This window comes from Hyaena hyaena, unplaced genomic scaffold (assembly GCF_003009895.1).
Source record: "Hyaena hyaena isolate Hyena2069 unplaced genomic scaffold, ASM300989v1 scaffold_69, whole genome shotgun sequence".
Classification (NCBI taxonomy): Eukaryota; Metazoa; Chordata; class Mammalia; order Carnivora; family Hyaenidae; genus Hyaena; species Hyaena hyaena.
Window position 1 is genome coordinate 3,410,535 of NW_024080702.1, and position 14,603 is coordinate 3,425,137.

Here is a 14,603-nt window from a genome sequence, read left to right on the forward strand (position 1 = left end):
CCTCGGCTGAGCCCCATCACAGGCTCTGCTTGCTGTTGGGGCAAATCCAGACACTGCCCTTGAGTAGTAGACAGGATGGATATATATCAGATCAACCATAATCCCCAAACTGAGAAGCGTCACCCGACGTAAAGAGTAGGTGGGCTAAAGAGCATGGTGGGATGCTATCTGAGAGAAAGGGCATGTTGCATAGGGTGGGCCGTGAGCAGTGAAGTGTTTTGGCATAGAGAGAGAGCCCATGGGGGGTAAGGTTCAAGCCAGTGAAAGGAGCCAAGGGCACCGAGGGTGGTGGAGGCTGGCATATGGGCCATGTGTGCACAGTACCTGGCCCCCGGCACTCCACTGGAGAATGTGGACATTCTCTTGCCCGTCAAGGACTGAGCTCCTCCCACTGGGCCCTGAAGAGAAAGGAGACGCCCCTGTAAGGGAGACCATGGAACTATTCATTTTTCTTTCTTAACGGCTATATTGAGGGCCTGCTGTGCCCCGGGACTGATGTTAGGATATGCGCAGTATATGCCAGTGGGCTGGGCAAGGAGACATTGCGATAGACTTTTCCTTGTCTGCATTTATGGCATTATCATTTGCCAAATGCTGCGTAGAGTTTGGCAGAGAATATCACAGCAGTCATAGGTATAATCAAAGGAAAGCAGAGCTGAATTTGGGGAATTGCAGGAGAAACAGAATCCAGAAAACAAGGGGGGCATGAGGAATTTACAGAGATATTCCCCGGCTGGGTGCGCGCTCTGAGGCCTGGCAAAAAGTGGCCTTGATGCAGACTTAAGGACACAGTCAGCCTGCTGTCAGTGACGCAGGGCTGATGGCTGGAGGTGGTGTCCTGTGAGTAGCTGGCTCTCAGCTGCTGAAAGTGAGGTGATAGCCCTGGGAAGGAAGGCAGAGCTCCCTGCAGGCAGCCCTGGGGCCCTGAGACTGAGCTGTTGTGCTTCGGCTGGAGCCAGGCCCATCCCGTTGTCTAGCACCACCAGGTAATTCCTGGGGGTCCTCGGAGTGATGTCTAACTGCTCTAGGCATCTGTTTCAACACTGAAGTAATAAGGAAGGCGGGCAGGCAGGCAGGCAGGCAGGAAGGGAACTTAGGAAATGGGCCGTGATAGGAATCCAACAGAGAGAACAGGGGCAGTGAGATGAAGTACACAGTCTATGCCGCACATGGTGAGCACGTGCTTGCTTAGTGGTGGGTGGCCTAAGCTTTGAGCCATTTCTGGAAAGGCCAAGCCAGGAAGCCCTGGGATGAACAGATTGGATGTGGGACCTTAAGAGGCTTAAAGCCTAGTTCAGCGAGCAAACCATCCTGGGAGCGGGAACTTAATGGAGAGTGGGGTCGAAAGTGCCGGCTTTGGGGTCAGAGGGATCTGTTCTGAGCCCCCTGCTTAGTGAGCCCGTTAGCTCACGCACATGACTGAAGCTCCCTGAGCTCCTGTTTCCATAGTGCGGGAAGGGTATTAGAAGGATTGAATGAGATAGTACACGTAGACGCTTGGCCATGCAGTCCATTAATATTTATGCCGCGCCTACCATGTCTGTGTCTTGGGGTCTGATCTCGGCCTCATGTCTAGCACATGAGAAATAAACTTGGGAGGGTAAAGCCCTCATTTAGCAGTGTAACCAATGTCACACTAAGGCATTGAAAATCCATTTATGGTTTAAGAAGAGGGCATTGAAGGATTTGAGGGGGAAAATCACCAGGTCAGACCTGTGTTTTGTAAAGATCCCTCCTGTGGCCAGAGTGGGCTGGGCTGGCGGTGACAGCCCTTTGGGGTGGAGACAGGAGTTCGAGGGCCAGGGTCCAGCTAGGAGGTAAGTGTCCACATCACCCAAAATGGATGTGGAAAGCGGCATCCCTCTTCCTGCCACTGGGAGCCCTGATACTATCTCACGAGGATTTGGGACCTGGAAACCCCTCGTAGAAAATTTAACCGTCTGATGAAAACAGCTCCTTGCAGATCAGACGGAGCAGCCTTGGCAGAGAGGAGAGACGTTGATCGTCAGAGCCTGGCTTCTCCAGGGATGGCGGTAAAAATAGAACTGTCTTCTGTTCTCTGGGTTTTGCAGGAAGGATTTCTATTAGTTACCTCACAGTGGCAGCGAACAAAGGCAACCCTTTAAAATGATGGGAAATACCTGTCAAATAGGGCAAGTTCTAGTTTCTCCAGAAAAGTGAGTTTCCCAGCATCCGTTAAGTCCAATGAGGAAGCAGCAGGTGTGAAATTAAAATTTAACCTCAGAAGACCTGCCGCCTTTCCTGAAACACCCTCAAGAAGAGAATCCAATGGTTAACTCCTAAATGGGGCAGTTGGATTTCACTGGAGGGATTCAGATCCCCTGGAAGAGCCAGTCGAGGCCACAGTTCAGGAAAACAACCAGTTACTCCAGTTTCCGATTTACAGTCTGGCCCCGAGTATCCCACGAGCATCACTGCTCATGCACATAATCTACGTTTTCCTGCAATGTCCCTTTGATCCGTTTGTAGCCAAGCTGCACGCTTGCTTTAAATCTCAGTTCTGGTGCAGTTGGTTAAGCGTCCGACTTCGGCTCAGGTCATGATCTCACAGTTCATGAGTTTGAGTCCTGTGTCGGGCTCTGTGCTGACAGCTCGGAGCCTGGAGCCTGCTTTGGATTCTCTGTCTCCCTGTCTCTCTGCCCCTCCCCTGCTCACGATCCCTCTCTCCCCCCACCAAATATAAATAAATGTTAAAAATTTTTTTAAAAATCACAGTTCCAAACAAATCAGAGTAATGACTATATTATACTCAATTATGTGTGTGGTAATAGCAGCAGTAGCTACATGAAGATAGTCATAATCTTGTTAGGTTTTATTGTATTTGTGTGGTCATCAACAACGGCTGGAGCGTTTATTGAATGATTGCTGTTTGCCTGACACAGCACTTAAAGCCGTGTTGGGCCAGTCTCACCGAATCCTCCGAGGCCCCGGCGAAGGTGCTGGTATCACCTTGCCGGGTGTAAAAGCTCTCCCTTCCCCACGTCACGGAGCTTATGGGCGCTGCCGCTGGGCTCCCAGCCTTGATGGTGGCCTGTGACCCCTGGGCCGTGCTCTACCCATAACCCCTCGATCTATCCCTCCTTTCCCCTGGTTTGCTTTATAAACTGCTCTTCTGTGCGCCCCGTTCCAAGTTCACCTTCACGGTATCCCATCTGCCTCCCTCTCTAGACAAAGTGTGTCCGCAGGTGGGGGGCTGTGCCTCCACCGTCTTACCCAACCCCCCGCCACCTGACACACTGCCAGGCATGTGGCGCTCACCTGATACACGTTTGAGCACATGAATTTTTTTTTTTAAGGTTTTTATTTATTTCTAGGAGAGAGAGAGAGAGACAGCGTGAGCAGGGGAGGGTCAGAGAGAGAGGGAGTCACAGACTGAAACAGGCTCCAGGCTCTGAGCTGGCAGTCAGCACAGAGCCAGACGCGGGGCTCGAACCCACGAACCGTGAGATCGTGACCTAAGCGAAAGTCGGACGCTTAACCGACTAAGCCACCCAGGTGCCCCTGAGCACATGAATTAAACAGCAGTAGCATTAACGTTATTTCGCTGTCAGGCCTTAAGCAGGAGTGCGGGTCACCTGGGCTGAATCCTTGCGGGGAGATTCCTTGGGCCCCCGTGATGCTCACACTCGTCTGCGGAACACAGGAGCCTCAGGGAGGGGGTTTGAAGGAGCTCACCCCACACTGTGCCCCGAAGGGAGCAGGCGCGGCCTCAGACCATAGCGGAGGGAGCCCCCTTCCTCCTGCCCCCCGGTCCTGGGCCTGGGAGCTCGCCCTCTGTGTCTCTCGGCAGCTGCACGGTCGGCCTCACAGGCATTTTGCCGTCTTAGCTTCGCAGGATTGCGTGCCAGGGGCGCCCCCTTCTCAGGCCGCCATCCTGGGGGGGGGGCAAGCCCCTGCTTCTAAGGGACTTATCGCACAGCGTCCCCCTCACAGCCCGGAGGGGCTGAGCTACCAGCACCATTGCCTTCTTCACACTGTTTCTCCCTCTTCACCTCCGCCTCTCAGCTTTACCCGTCCGGGCAGAGGCCCCTGGCTTGGCAAAGGCGGCCCGGACTTGGGACCGGACCAGTCCAGCCTCTCTCTGGAGAACCTGGTCTTCGGAGCCGGGTACTGCAAGCCAACTTCCTCGGAGGTAAGGTCCGCACGGGACGTGGCCCCGGGGCCGGACGCGGCCTCGCAGGGGTGCGTGGGGGCCTCCCCTCTCCCCGTCCATCAATTCCTCCCTTCCTCATGCCGGGCCCTGGGGTGGACACTGTAGAGTCCTCTTCTAGATAGTTCCTTTGAGGGCAGGTGGGGAGCAGCTTCCCTCGGGCCCCGCGGTAACCTGGAAAGCCCACTGGCCTTGAGCCGCTGTCATCACCTGGCTCCGTCTCTCGCTTCTCTGAGCCTCAGTTTTCCCCTGTGAAGAGTGGAGTCACGAAGATTTAATAATGTTCTGGGGTGATGTGTGGGGTGATCAGTGTGATGAATGTGAAGGTCCTAGCCCAGTGCTGGTACTCAGTAGGCGCTCGATAAATAGGCATATCCCGACCGCTCGCTTATTTCTCCTTTCCAGTAGACACCCATCCTTACCTCTCTGGGGAGCAGGGCTCTGGCCACACTCGGTATCTCTGTGCCTGTATTTCTCCTGGGCCAACACGTGATTACGTTTGTTCGGGACCTGCCCAGAACTAACCAGGCTGCATTAGTCTGGCTTCTCCAGAGAACCAGAAGCAATAAGAGATGGATAGATGGAGGGACAGGTGATAGTTTCCAGCTAGCAGCGCCGTATTTACGCAGACACAATATATATAAAGAGACCCCCTGAAGAGAATTGGCTGGCGTGATGATGGAGGCTGAGGCGTCCCCAGGACCCACCCCTGCAAGCTCAGGACCCAGGAGACAGCCGGTGGTGGCTTCCAGTCTGAGCTCAAGGGCGCCGGCAGGAGAACACAGTGTCCCGGCTGGAAGGCAGGCAGACAGAGGACATTGTCTCACTCTGCCCTTCTGTTCTGCATTTTCTTGCTGGTCAGGTGATGCCCACCCACGTCGGGAGGGCAATCGGCTCAAACTCTGTCCACTGATTCAAGTCAGTCTCACCCAGAAACCCTCGCGGACCAGGGGTAACGTTTAACATGGTGTCTGGGCACCCCGTAGCCCATCAGGCTGACTTAGCGAGCTGTCACACCACACAGCCCACAGTAGGAGCGTGGAAGTCTGTCTACCCAGACACGAAAGAGGCCCCCCCACCCCGTGTCCCGGGTGGCCCCGCCCCTCCTCAAATCCCGTTCCATGGCTCTCCTGTGACGTCACCTCCCCCAGCCTGTGGCCCAGCCAGGAGGCTTGGCTGCAAAAGGTGGCTAAGCCATGCGCCTCCCCATCTGGTCCCAGCTGCTGTGTCTCGTGTTCTCATGATGCAAGGAGCTCAGGAGAGAGCTGCCGAGACCCTCCTGAGGGACGGGTGACCCGGACCGAGGGCAGGGCTCTGTGCCCAGGAAGGAGCAGACTTCAAAGCCAAATGGGACTTCCTTGAAGGTGGAGTCCAGAGACTTGCAGATGCAGGGCCTCGGGGAAGCCACCCAGCCACCAGGAACTGGTGTCCTCAGCGTTGACGCTGGACCCGGCAGGTGGTAGCAAGGGACTGGAGGCTGGGACTTCCTGCTCCCTCTGCACCCCCAAGGCCAGGCACTGACCCTCCATCGTTAGTGGATGCTGTGTGCGTCCCCGGATCAGCCCCAACCCCCTGCGGCGGGCCCAGCCCCGCTCCGGACTTCTGATGGGTGGACCGAGAGGCCTTTGTTGTAACCACATCACAGGGCCAGGCCCTACTTCTCACTCGCCCACGTGTGCTGGCCCCAGAGCCTCCCCGGGGCATCTATCTACCCGAAAACCTCCAGCTCCGGCCGTTTTCCAGGTAATGTGGCGCAAGATGTTAGGGGATGTCAGAGATCGGTTCAAAACGTTTTTGACACAGATTCCAAGACGAAGTCCTTTTCTAGATCCCCGGGAGCATGTGAGGATGATGGTGCCGTAGCATGTCCCAGAAGGGGCTCCTGTGCGCATCCTCTGATGCCTCGTTCAGATGACACCACCTCTGAGAAGCACTCCCTGATTTCCTAGGAAGTTCTCTCTCCCAGATGCTCCCTTGGTGGGTCGGCTCTAGGCATCTCTGTCTCTCCTCTGCCGGATTCTGAGCAGCTGCGGATAGAGCCCAGCTAGCTCAGCACCACATTCCCGCACCCAGCACCATGCGGGGCTGCCCTAGGAGACTGATCAGAACCCTGGACCTGGGGCAGGCAGGGGGTGGGGGTGGGGGCATAGACTCGGTTGCATCCGAGAATTCGGGCATGACCCAGCCAGATCTCTGCCTTTGGCATGGTGGCACGTGGGAGAGAGAAGATTATGGTGTCAGACACCTGCTATGCTCCCCGGCCCCACGTGACTTGGGGGACTGGATTCACCCTTGCAAGCTCCGGTTCTTAGCTGGAGAATGGGATGCTACCTGCTTTTAGAGAGGATCTCGGGAGTTAATATGTATAAAGACTGTGCAAAAATAGACTCAGAGCAGGCACATGATACAGTATAGGTTTTTTTTCCCCTTTCCATTTCTTTTCTTGGCTATTTTGGGGGATGTGTGTCAAAGAAGACATCCCTCTCTTGTACAAGAGTCAGATAAAATAGCTTATTTGTGGGTGCTCTGCAGTGAACTCGCTCATGGAGCTTAGCTCAATGGGTTATTTTCGGGACCTGATTCTTTCCCTGTGTATTTTCCATTTGGGTCCCATCCAGTTATGCGGGCTCAGTGCTGTGCGCCCACCCGGGGCCTTCCACCAGGCGAGCGCTGCTAAGCAGAGACTAGAATCCGCCCCCCCTCCCCACCCCCCACGAACTTTGCTTCCCACCCCCCAGGAGGCCCAGGGCATTAGCAAGTAACACGGGGATCCACGCAGATTGCTGGCTCAGCTCAGAGGATTAGAGGCCAGGTGTTCCCTGAAAATTCAGCCTCTCTGTGCAGAGACATTTGCAGAAGCTCGAGTTTCATGGCAGACTGAGTTGACCGCGTGAAAAATCGTGGGTCCCTCTACCATCAGCCGGGCCCCCTCTTCCCAGCTCTAGGCGGCCGGTGCTTCAGATTTAGAGTTGGAGCTCGCATCCCCTCCCCGTCGCGAGCCAGAGGGGAATTATTTTCCCTCTCTGATTTGCGGCTTATCTGTCAAAAAGGGACAGTAATGCCTGCCATGCAGGGTTGCTGAGAAGATTAAATGAAATCAGCATAGAGGAGCCTGGAGCGTGGAGCCCTGGTACAAAGTGCTCAGTGAAACCCTCTGCTGGATTATTTGTCTTTTAGTTTATCCACGTAATTAAATCGAATGTTCCTCCAAGAGCCGCAGTGTGGTCTTGTGCGTAGGATGCTGAACGCAGGGTCTTAGGTGCGGTTTTATTCTTGGCTTTGGTGCTAACCTGCTGTGTGACCTTGAGTCAGACACTTGCCCTCTCTGGGTCTCAGTGTTCCAATGAGTCGAAAGAGGATCGGACAAGATGATGCTGGAGGCCCCTCAGTCCTTTCTCTGCTGTCTTCCCTGTGACATCCCTGTCACTGCCCGGTGCGGTCGGGGACAGTTGACACACGCCTCCTTGTTCTTCCAGACTCTCCAGAGCAACGGAACCAGTAGGAGTGTGAGTGTGTGTGTACACACACACACACACAGACACACACACACAAATGCACAGATTTATTCTAAGGGAGTGTTTCACGTCTTTCTGAGGCTGTCGAATCTGAAATCTGCAGGTTAGCCCTGCCTGCTGGAGACACAATAGGAGTTACAATTTGAGCCCAAAGGCAGTCTGCTGACCACGTGACCAAATTCTTCTCAGTGGCAGGGGGTGGTCAGTCTTTCTTTTAAGTTCTTCAACTGATTGGGGCGGCTGGGTGGCTCAGTCAGTTAAGCATCTGACTTCGGCTCAGGCCATGATCTCATGGTTCGTGGGTTCGAGCCCCACGTCGGGCTCTGTGCTGACAGCTCAGGGCCTGGGGCCTGCTTCAGATTCTGTGTCTCCCTCTCTCTCTCTGCTGCTCCCCTACTCACACTCTGTCTGTCTATCTCTCTGTCAAAAATAAACATTAAAAAAAAAAAAAAAGATCTTCAACTGATTGGGTGAGGCCCACCCATGTTATGGAGGAAAATCTGCTTTGCTTGGAGTCTGATGACTTAAACGCTCACCTCATCTAAAACATACCTTTACAGAAACGTCTAGAATAATGCTTGGCAGAGGAGCTAGGCACTGTGGCCTGGCAAAATCGGCACATAAATTCTGCTATCGCACTTAATAAAATGTTCCGGCTCTGGCAGACTGTCATTGATGATCAGGAATCCAATTGCTCAAAACCAAGATAACCCCTCTCTCCCTCCGGGGACGCCACACACTCCCAGCACCCCTGAAGTCAGTGAGGTTGTTCCCCTGCCCGGGGAGAGGGTGGCAGCCTGGGCAGGGGCATCAGTGCGTCACGTGCTCATCCATTGGCCGCGTACTCAGTCCCGACTTCGTGCTGGCACCGTGAGCTGCAGGGGCCAAGATGGATGCACCTCGGTCTCTCCCTTGGCGGGTCATGGGGTCTAGTGCGTGAGGCAGACAGTCACAGAAGCTCTAAAATTCCGCAGTGGTGTGTAAATTCACTCCACACTGAATTTGCGAACGCCTGCCCCTTTGAGCCGCGGGTACACAGGGGCTCCGTCGGTTTCGCTGCCCTGTGTGGGACTTCCTTTCGCCGGGACAGAGGTTTAGTTCCATCTCGAGTCACAGGACTGGGCAGCCTCTTGCTGTCTCCCTGCCAGGTCTGCTGCTCCATGGGGCTGGGCGCCCTTGCAAAGAACAAACGCCCTTGCAAGCAGGCGTTAGGCATTTAACTTTCCAACAGATGTGCTCCAGCCGGCACTTGGCGCCCCCCGCCCGGCCGGTGGCTCACCTGCAGCGATCACAGGAGCCACTGCAGGGGTGGGGGCGGGGGCCAGAGCAGATGAATGTGTCTGAGACAAATGTGTTGGCCACCAAAGTGAAACCCCTCCATCCTCACTCAAAGTGACATAGATGATACTTTCCAGACCCAGGAGCATGTCACCGAGAGGCCAGGCTGCGGCTCTGGAGACACTTCCCTTCTAAGACAGGTGGCAGGGAGTTGCAAACCAGCATCTTCCTAGAAAGGGATGATGCCCCCGTCGCACACATGTACAAAGTGCTGAGCTTCACAAAGCCTCGCACGCCGAGCCCTGCGGCATGACAGCCCCTCTCGGGAGGCAGGCATATGTCTGAAAGGGCTCGATGGGGAGGAAACTGAGGCACAGAGCCAGTTTCCAGGCAGAAGTCCCTCGCCCCCTAGATAGGCTCTTCTTTCTCCCCTTCTGCCTCCATTTTTATTGGCTTCTTTGTACCTTAGCCTTGCTTTACTCTGACCCTTGCCCGTTATTGTACACACTCTCCTATCCCCTTCACGAGGATCCGGAGCCCCACAGCCGAGGCACGGACTTTCATTAGTGCTGTTGACACGCCATTTTGTTGCCCTGGCCTGCGACGTGTCTCCATGAGCAGAGGTGCTGCCTTCAGTCTATTCACTCATCAGATATTTATCAAGCACCTACCTCGTCTCAGGGGTGGGGCAAGGAGTTGGTGACACTGAGCTAACGGGAACATCAGCCTCAAACCCCCCGGTGGGGCATCTTCACTCTTGTAGCCTTTGGCGCCCGTGCAAGGTGCTGGTTCACTGCAGCTGCTCAGTCAGCACTGGGTATCGGTGGGGCGAGATGTTATGTTCTTCGTTACATATGAGGAGTGACCGCAGCCAACTTCGCTCTCAGACACAGTAGGTCCAGGACCTGGGACCCAGGGCCCGCAATACTTTGGGGGCCAATGGAATGTTTTAATTTCTTGTAAAATCAAAACAAGTATATATAATATATCTATACACACATACGTATACAGATACATATGTATTTGTATGTATCTACATATGTGTGTATGTATGTATGTATGTATATATATGTATGTAATTGTATCAATCCAATCCTGAAACAAAAATTTAAAATATATTTTCTATTTTCTAACAGATGAAAAGTCCCAGGCCCGACCAAAGGTGCAATTTGGCTCTGGGAACAATTACTATCAGCTTAGCCTTCATTTTTCCTTCCTGGTCACAGACATAAGAAAGCACAGCCCAGTGCACCCAGATGGTCTCCCGATGTGGACAGGTGCACACCTAGCACTGAGCTCCCCATCTGGCTTTGTGCTTTGTTCAAGCTCATTGCCGTAGTTGACAGCCGCCTGGGGAGTGTCAGGGAGTGCACGAGCCTTTGTTTGGGGAGGAGATAGCTGAGCATAGACGAACCACTTCGCAACCTGTGGGCACCACGCTCCGAGGTTAATGACCTGGGGGAGACTCTGACATTATCAGGAAAACATGATTGTTATTTAAAGAAAAACACGTCTCCTAGTTTAAAAAAAAAAAATGTGTTTCATGATGTCTGCTGTTTCAGGAACTGAGATGCCAAGCACTGTTGTACTTGTCCTCTGCAGCAAGATTAAAGGGTTTAAAACGTTCTCATTTAAATGATGATCTGACGTATTAAAGCCTTGCAAAACAAATAGCAGATTGTTTTTGCTATCTGGTGCACAGCAGCAATGGGCTTTGACTCTCTGGTGTGTTGCATTCGTCTGCGTGTGAATCCAGCGAGAATTCCATGGGTCATTTCCTCAAAAGAATATAAATCCGTGCAAATGGACTTTTCATGCAAAAGTCTACAGTATTGCTTATTTATGCACAACGCTTTTCATCAGCGAAAACCACCTTTATTCCTCATCTCCTGCCTTCGGAGGCCTTCCTCCTCTCCTGAGTTTCCAGGCACGATGGGCTGTCAGATGGCAAGGATGAGGCAGAGCCGACACCCAGGCAGCACGTACTGACTGATAACCAGGCGAGGGGGCAGCCGGGCACACAGGCGAGAACTCCGGATTTGAGTAGGGACACCTGTCAGGGCTACGGTCAGGTTCATCCGTGGATGACCCATGAGAGCTTGGCAGGTCATCTGACCACTCTGAGCTTCTGTTTCTTCTTCTTTCCTTAAAGGGGAGAATGAGCCCCGTTCACCCTGTGAGGTTTGCCTGGGACTCAGGAGGGGAGAGATTTTTCCCCCTTTGAGCGTCCCTTTCTTCACTTCTGTTCTTCCTCCCACCCAGGGATGGTGTCACGGTGTCCCCAAACATCACATTCACCTTTTGATGTAATTTTGTCAGCGAAACGTGCGGAGCCCTTGCTCCTGTTAGGCTCTGTTACTGTGCTTCCTCGCGGCTCCTGGAAGAGAGTCACGTTATAGAAGTAAGGAAACTAAAGCGCCTGTGACGTCACAGGGTCCTGGCGGGGCCGGGACACGTGCCCAGGTCCCACTGCACCCGGCCAAACGACTGTCACTTGCTCTCTCCGGGAGCCCTCCCAGGAAGTGGACGGCCGTGTCAGACACCTTCACCGCCTCGTGCCGGGCAGGCGCAGCAGCTCTCCCTGTAACCCGTGTCTGCACTGACGTTCCCTCCGTTTCATGGCTGAGGACCCGGAGTCTAAGCCATGCCTGCTATTCTCATTAAGACAGCGGTCATGTTGGGGCGCCTGGGCGGCTCAGTCTTGATCTCAGCTCAGGTCTCAATCTCAGGGTTGTGAGTTCAAGCCCTGTGTTGGGCTCCATGGTGGATGGGAAGCCTACGTGTAAAAAAAAAAAAAAAAAAAAAAAGGCGGTCAGGTGGGCGGAGTGGAGCGATAGCCAGCAAATCAGCTCCAGTTCTACCCTCGTGGAATCTGCAATTTGTGCAGAAAGAGGAAAGAGATTGAAAAGGTCATTTCACGGGAGATAAACGCTAAGAAAGAATTCATCTGCAGCGCTGTAGTTGGCTGGAGTACGCAAGAGAAGGGCCCACCACCCAGGGTGATTGATGGAGGGCTTCCCGGAGAGAGAGACTTCGAGCAGGGAAGAGGGCGCAGGACTCTGAATCTAGATCCGTCTCTTGCCATGGACTAGTGGTTTCCTAAATCCTCTGTCTTCCAAAAGCAGACATCGGTAGGGGCCTTGCAAGTCATTCGGCCCATCATTTTTTTAAGGAGAGAGCGTTGTTTCCTTGAAACTTCATTTATTGCTTTATTTAACGTGTGTACCGGGCACCTGTGTTGGTTGTGCGCGTGTTGGAGTGGACGGGCACAGCCCAGAGACACGCGGACCCTGGGCAGGCAACGCCAGTGCGGGGAGTTGGGCATCCGGCGCTGGGCTGCTAGTGAAGCACAGAGCAGGGCCGGGTGCCCGAGACTAGGACTCAGTCTGGAGTGAACGGGCTCTCGTCTGGGTCAGAATGCATGATTGTCAGTTGTGGAGTGTGGAGGGGACGGGGAAGGCGAGGAAGAGTAGCATCAGGGCACAGGGCAGTGAGGGAGGCGACGACTCCAGGGAGGCAGCGTGGCCAGACGTGGGGCTGGGAAGGTCCCCAGTGGCTCGATCACTGGTCAGCCTTGACGGTACTGCCCGCAGGGGGTTGGCACGATAGGATGTGTTGTCACTCCTGCTGCTCGGTACTGGATTGATGGGAGGAAGCAGGGCTGGGCAGGATCCCCTAAAGCGTGCAGTAGAGGTGTAGACAAAGTACAGGTGAGGTGAGCAGAGTAGAGAGATGGATGGATGTCATAGCTACTACTGAAGTAGAACAGAAGGAACTTGAAGAATCGGCCTACTGAATAGTTGCGTGTCATGGGCTCTGCTGTGAGCTAGCGTCCTAGTAAGGAGATTTGGCACACTTGATTCACGCTAAAGTGTGAATGGCTGGGGCGCCTGGGTGGCTTAGTCGGTTAAGCGTCCGACTTTCGCTTAGGTCATGATCTCACGGTTCGTGGGTTCGAGCCCCGCGTCAGGCTCTGTGCTGACTGCCAGCTCAGAGACTGGAGCCTGTTTCAGTCTGTGACTCCCTCTCTCTCTGACCCTCCCCTGCTCACGCTGTCTCTCTCTCTCTCTGCTAGAAATAAATAAAAATATTTAAAAAAAATAAAATAAAGTGTGAATGGCTGAAATCATCCATTTTGGGTGACCTTAATTTAGGCATTTACATTTTTTTAAGTTTATATATTTTTGAGAGAGAGAGAAACAGAGAGAGAGAGAGAGTGCACAAGCGGGGGAGGGGAAGAGAGAGAGAGAGGGAGACACAGAATCCAAAGTAGGCTCTGATCTGTCATTGCAGAGCTTGACTCAGGGCTCAAACCCACCCGCCATCCGTGAGATGCTGACCTGAGCCGAAATCAAGAGTCAGGCACTTAACCGACTGAGCCACCCAGGCACCCCTGCATTTTTTGAGCATTCAATTCAAAGACGGGGACAGTTGCTATTCTCTCTACCTAGAATATCCTTCTCTGCCCCTCTTCCTCCACTTTCTCTGCTGGAAGAACTCTTGTTTATCCTTCAAAACCCCATCCACAGATGACCACTGCTATGAGCCTTCTCTGACCACTCAGACGCCCTCCCCCACTGTTTTGTCTCCCCTACCTTTGCGTCTTGGACAGGCCTCTGCTGTCTTGTCTGAATGGAGCAATTGCATCATGAGCCACTTCGCTCCACTTGGGAGCATTCCAGGAGGGCAGAGTCACTCATCGCAGTGCTCAGTCCCCTCACCCCAGGGATGTTCTGTCCTTCGTTCCCAGGTGAGTCACGGCTGTGGATCGAGGGAACACGCAGCCGACAGGCTTGCTCAGTAACCACAGTTGTAAGCAAGAGTGGGATTGGGGACCCTCAGAGGGGCCAATAGTCTCCAGAGCTCTTGCCACTTTCCTGCCCGTGATCTCCTTACGGATGTCATGCGTGTCATACGCAAGTCTAAATCGGGAGAGCTAGGGGCCCAGAGGTCGGGGGTTCCTGCTCTGCCGGGGCACGAGAGAGAGCTGGCCGCTTGGGCAGCCGCTGTTTCTGCTCCGTTCTGTCCGGCACGCCCTTAGCCTGTCACGTACTCGTGTGAGAATCCCCTCTCGTGGCTCGGGAGCCCGCAGCGGGGTGACACTGCCACGGGGAGGGGGTCATGGGGGAAAATGTGCACGCTTGAGAGCCAGACACCCGCGTTGAGGCTGGGTGTGTGTTCCGTATCTGTCTATGATCCTTCATTTGATAAACATCGTATTGCATATCTAACCTGCACTGCATGCAAGACTCTGGGAGTCAGCCAGGAGCAAGGTGTACATGCCAGAAAGCACCCCAATCTCCACTTAAGAATATTGTCATGGATGCAAAGGTGCTGCTCTTATGGGGACCCTGACCTGGTCTGTGACACAGGGGAGCTTCCCTGAGCAAGGGGAATCACAGCAAGCTGTGATGTGAAGGATGAGACATAGCTAGAAGTGAGGGGGGAAGTGGGGCTGCCACGGACAGTTGTGTAAGTTGTACACTCTACAAAGGCACCTGGTGGAAGAGGTGAGTTGGGACGGAAATCCCACCCACTTTCCACTTGCCAAGCCAAGCATCAGTCCGGCGAGGGGCCTTCCCTCTCTCCCATTCATCCACCTAGCAGGGAAACTCATTCTGCATCGCACAAAGGCAACC

General features: G+C 53.9%; 1 protein-coding gene across 2 annotated transcripts in view; it reads left to right on the forward strand.

Annotated features, from left to right (window-relative positions):
* The window catches only part of FAM135B (family with sequence similarity 135 member B), a 281,275-nt gene that overhangs the window by 194,536 nt on the left and 72,136 nt on the right, over nucleotides 1–14,603 (forward strand). For both annotated transcript variants that reach the window (XM_039232988.1, XM_039232987.1), the window contains exon 7: nucleotides 4,027–4,153. In XM_039232988.1, coding sequence (XP_039088919.1) covers nucleotides 4,027–4,153 — 127 coding nt within the window. The remainder of the gene's footprint in view (nucleotides 1–4,026; nucleotides 4,154–14,603) is intronic.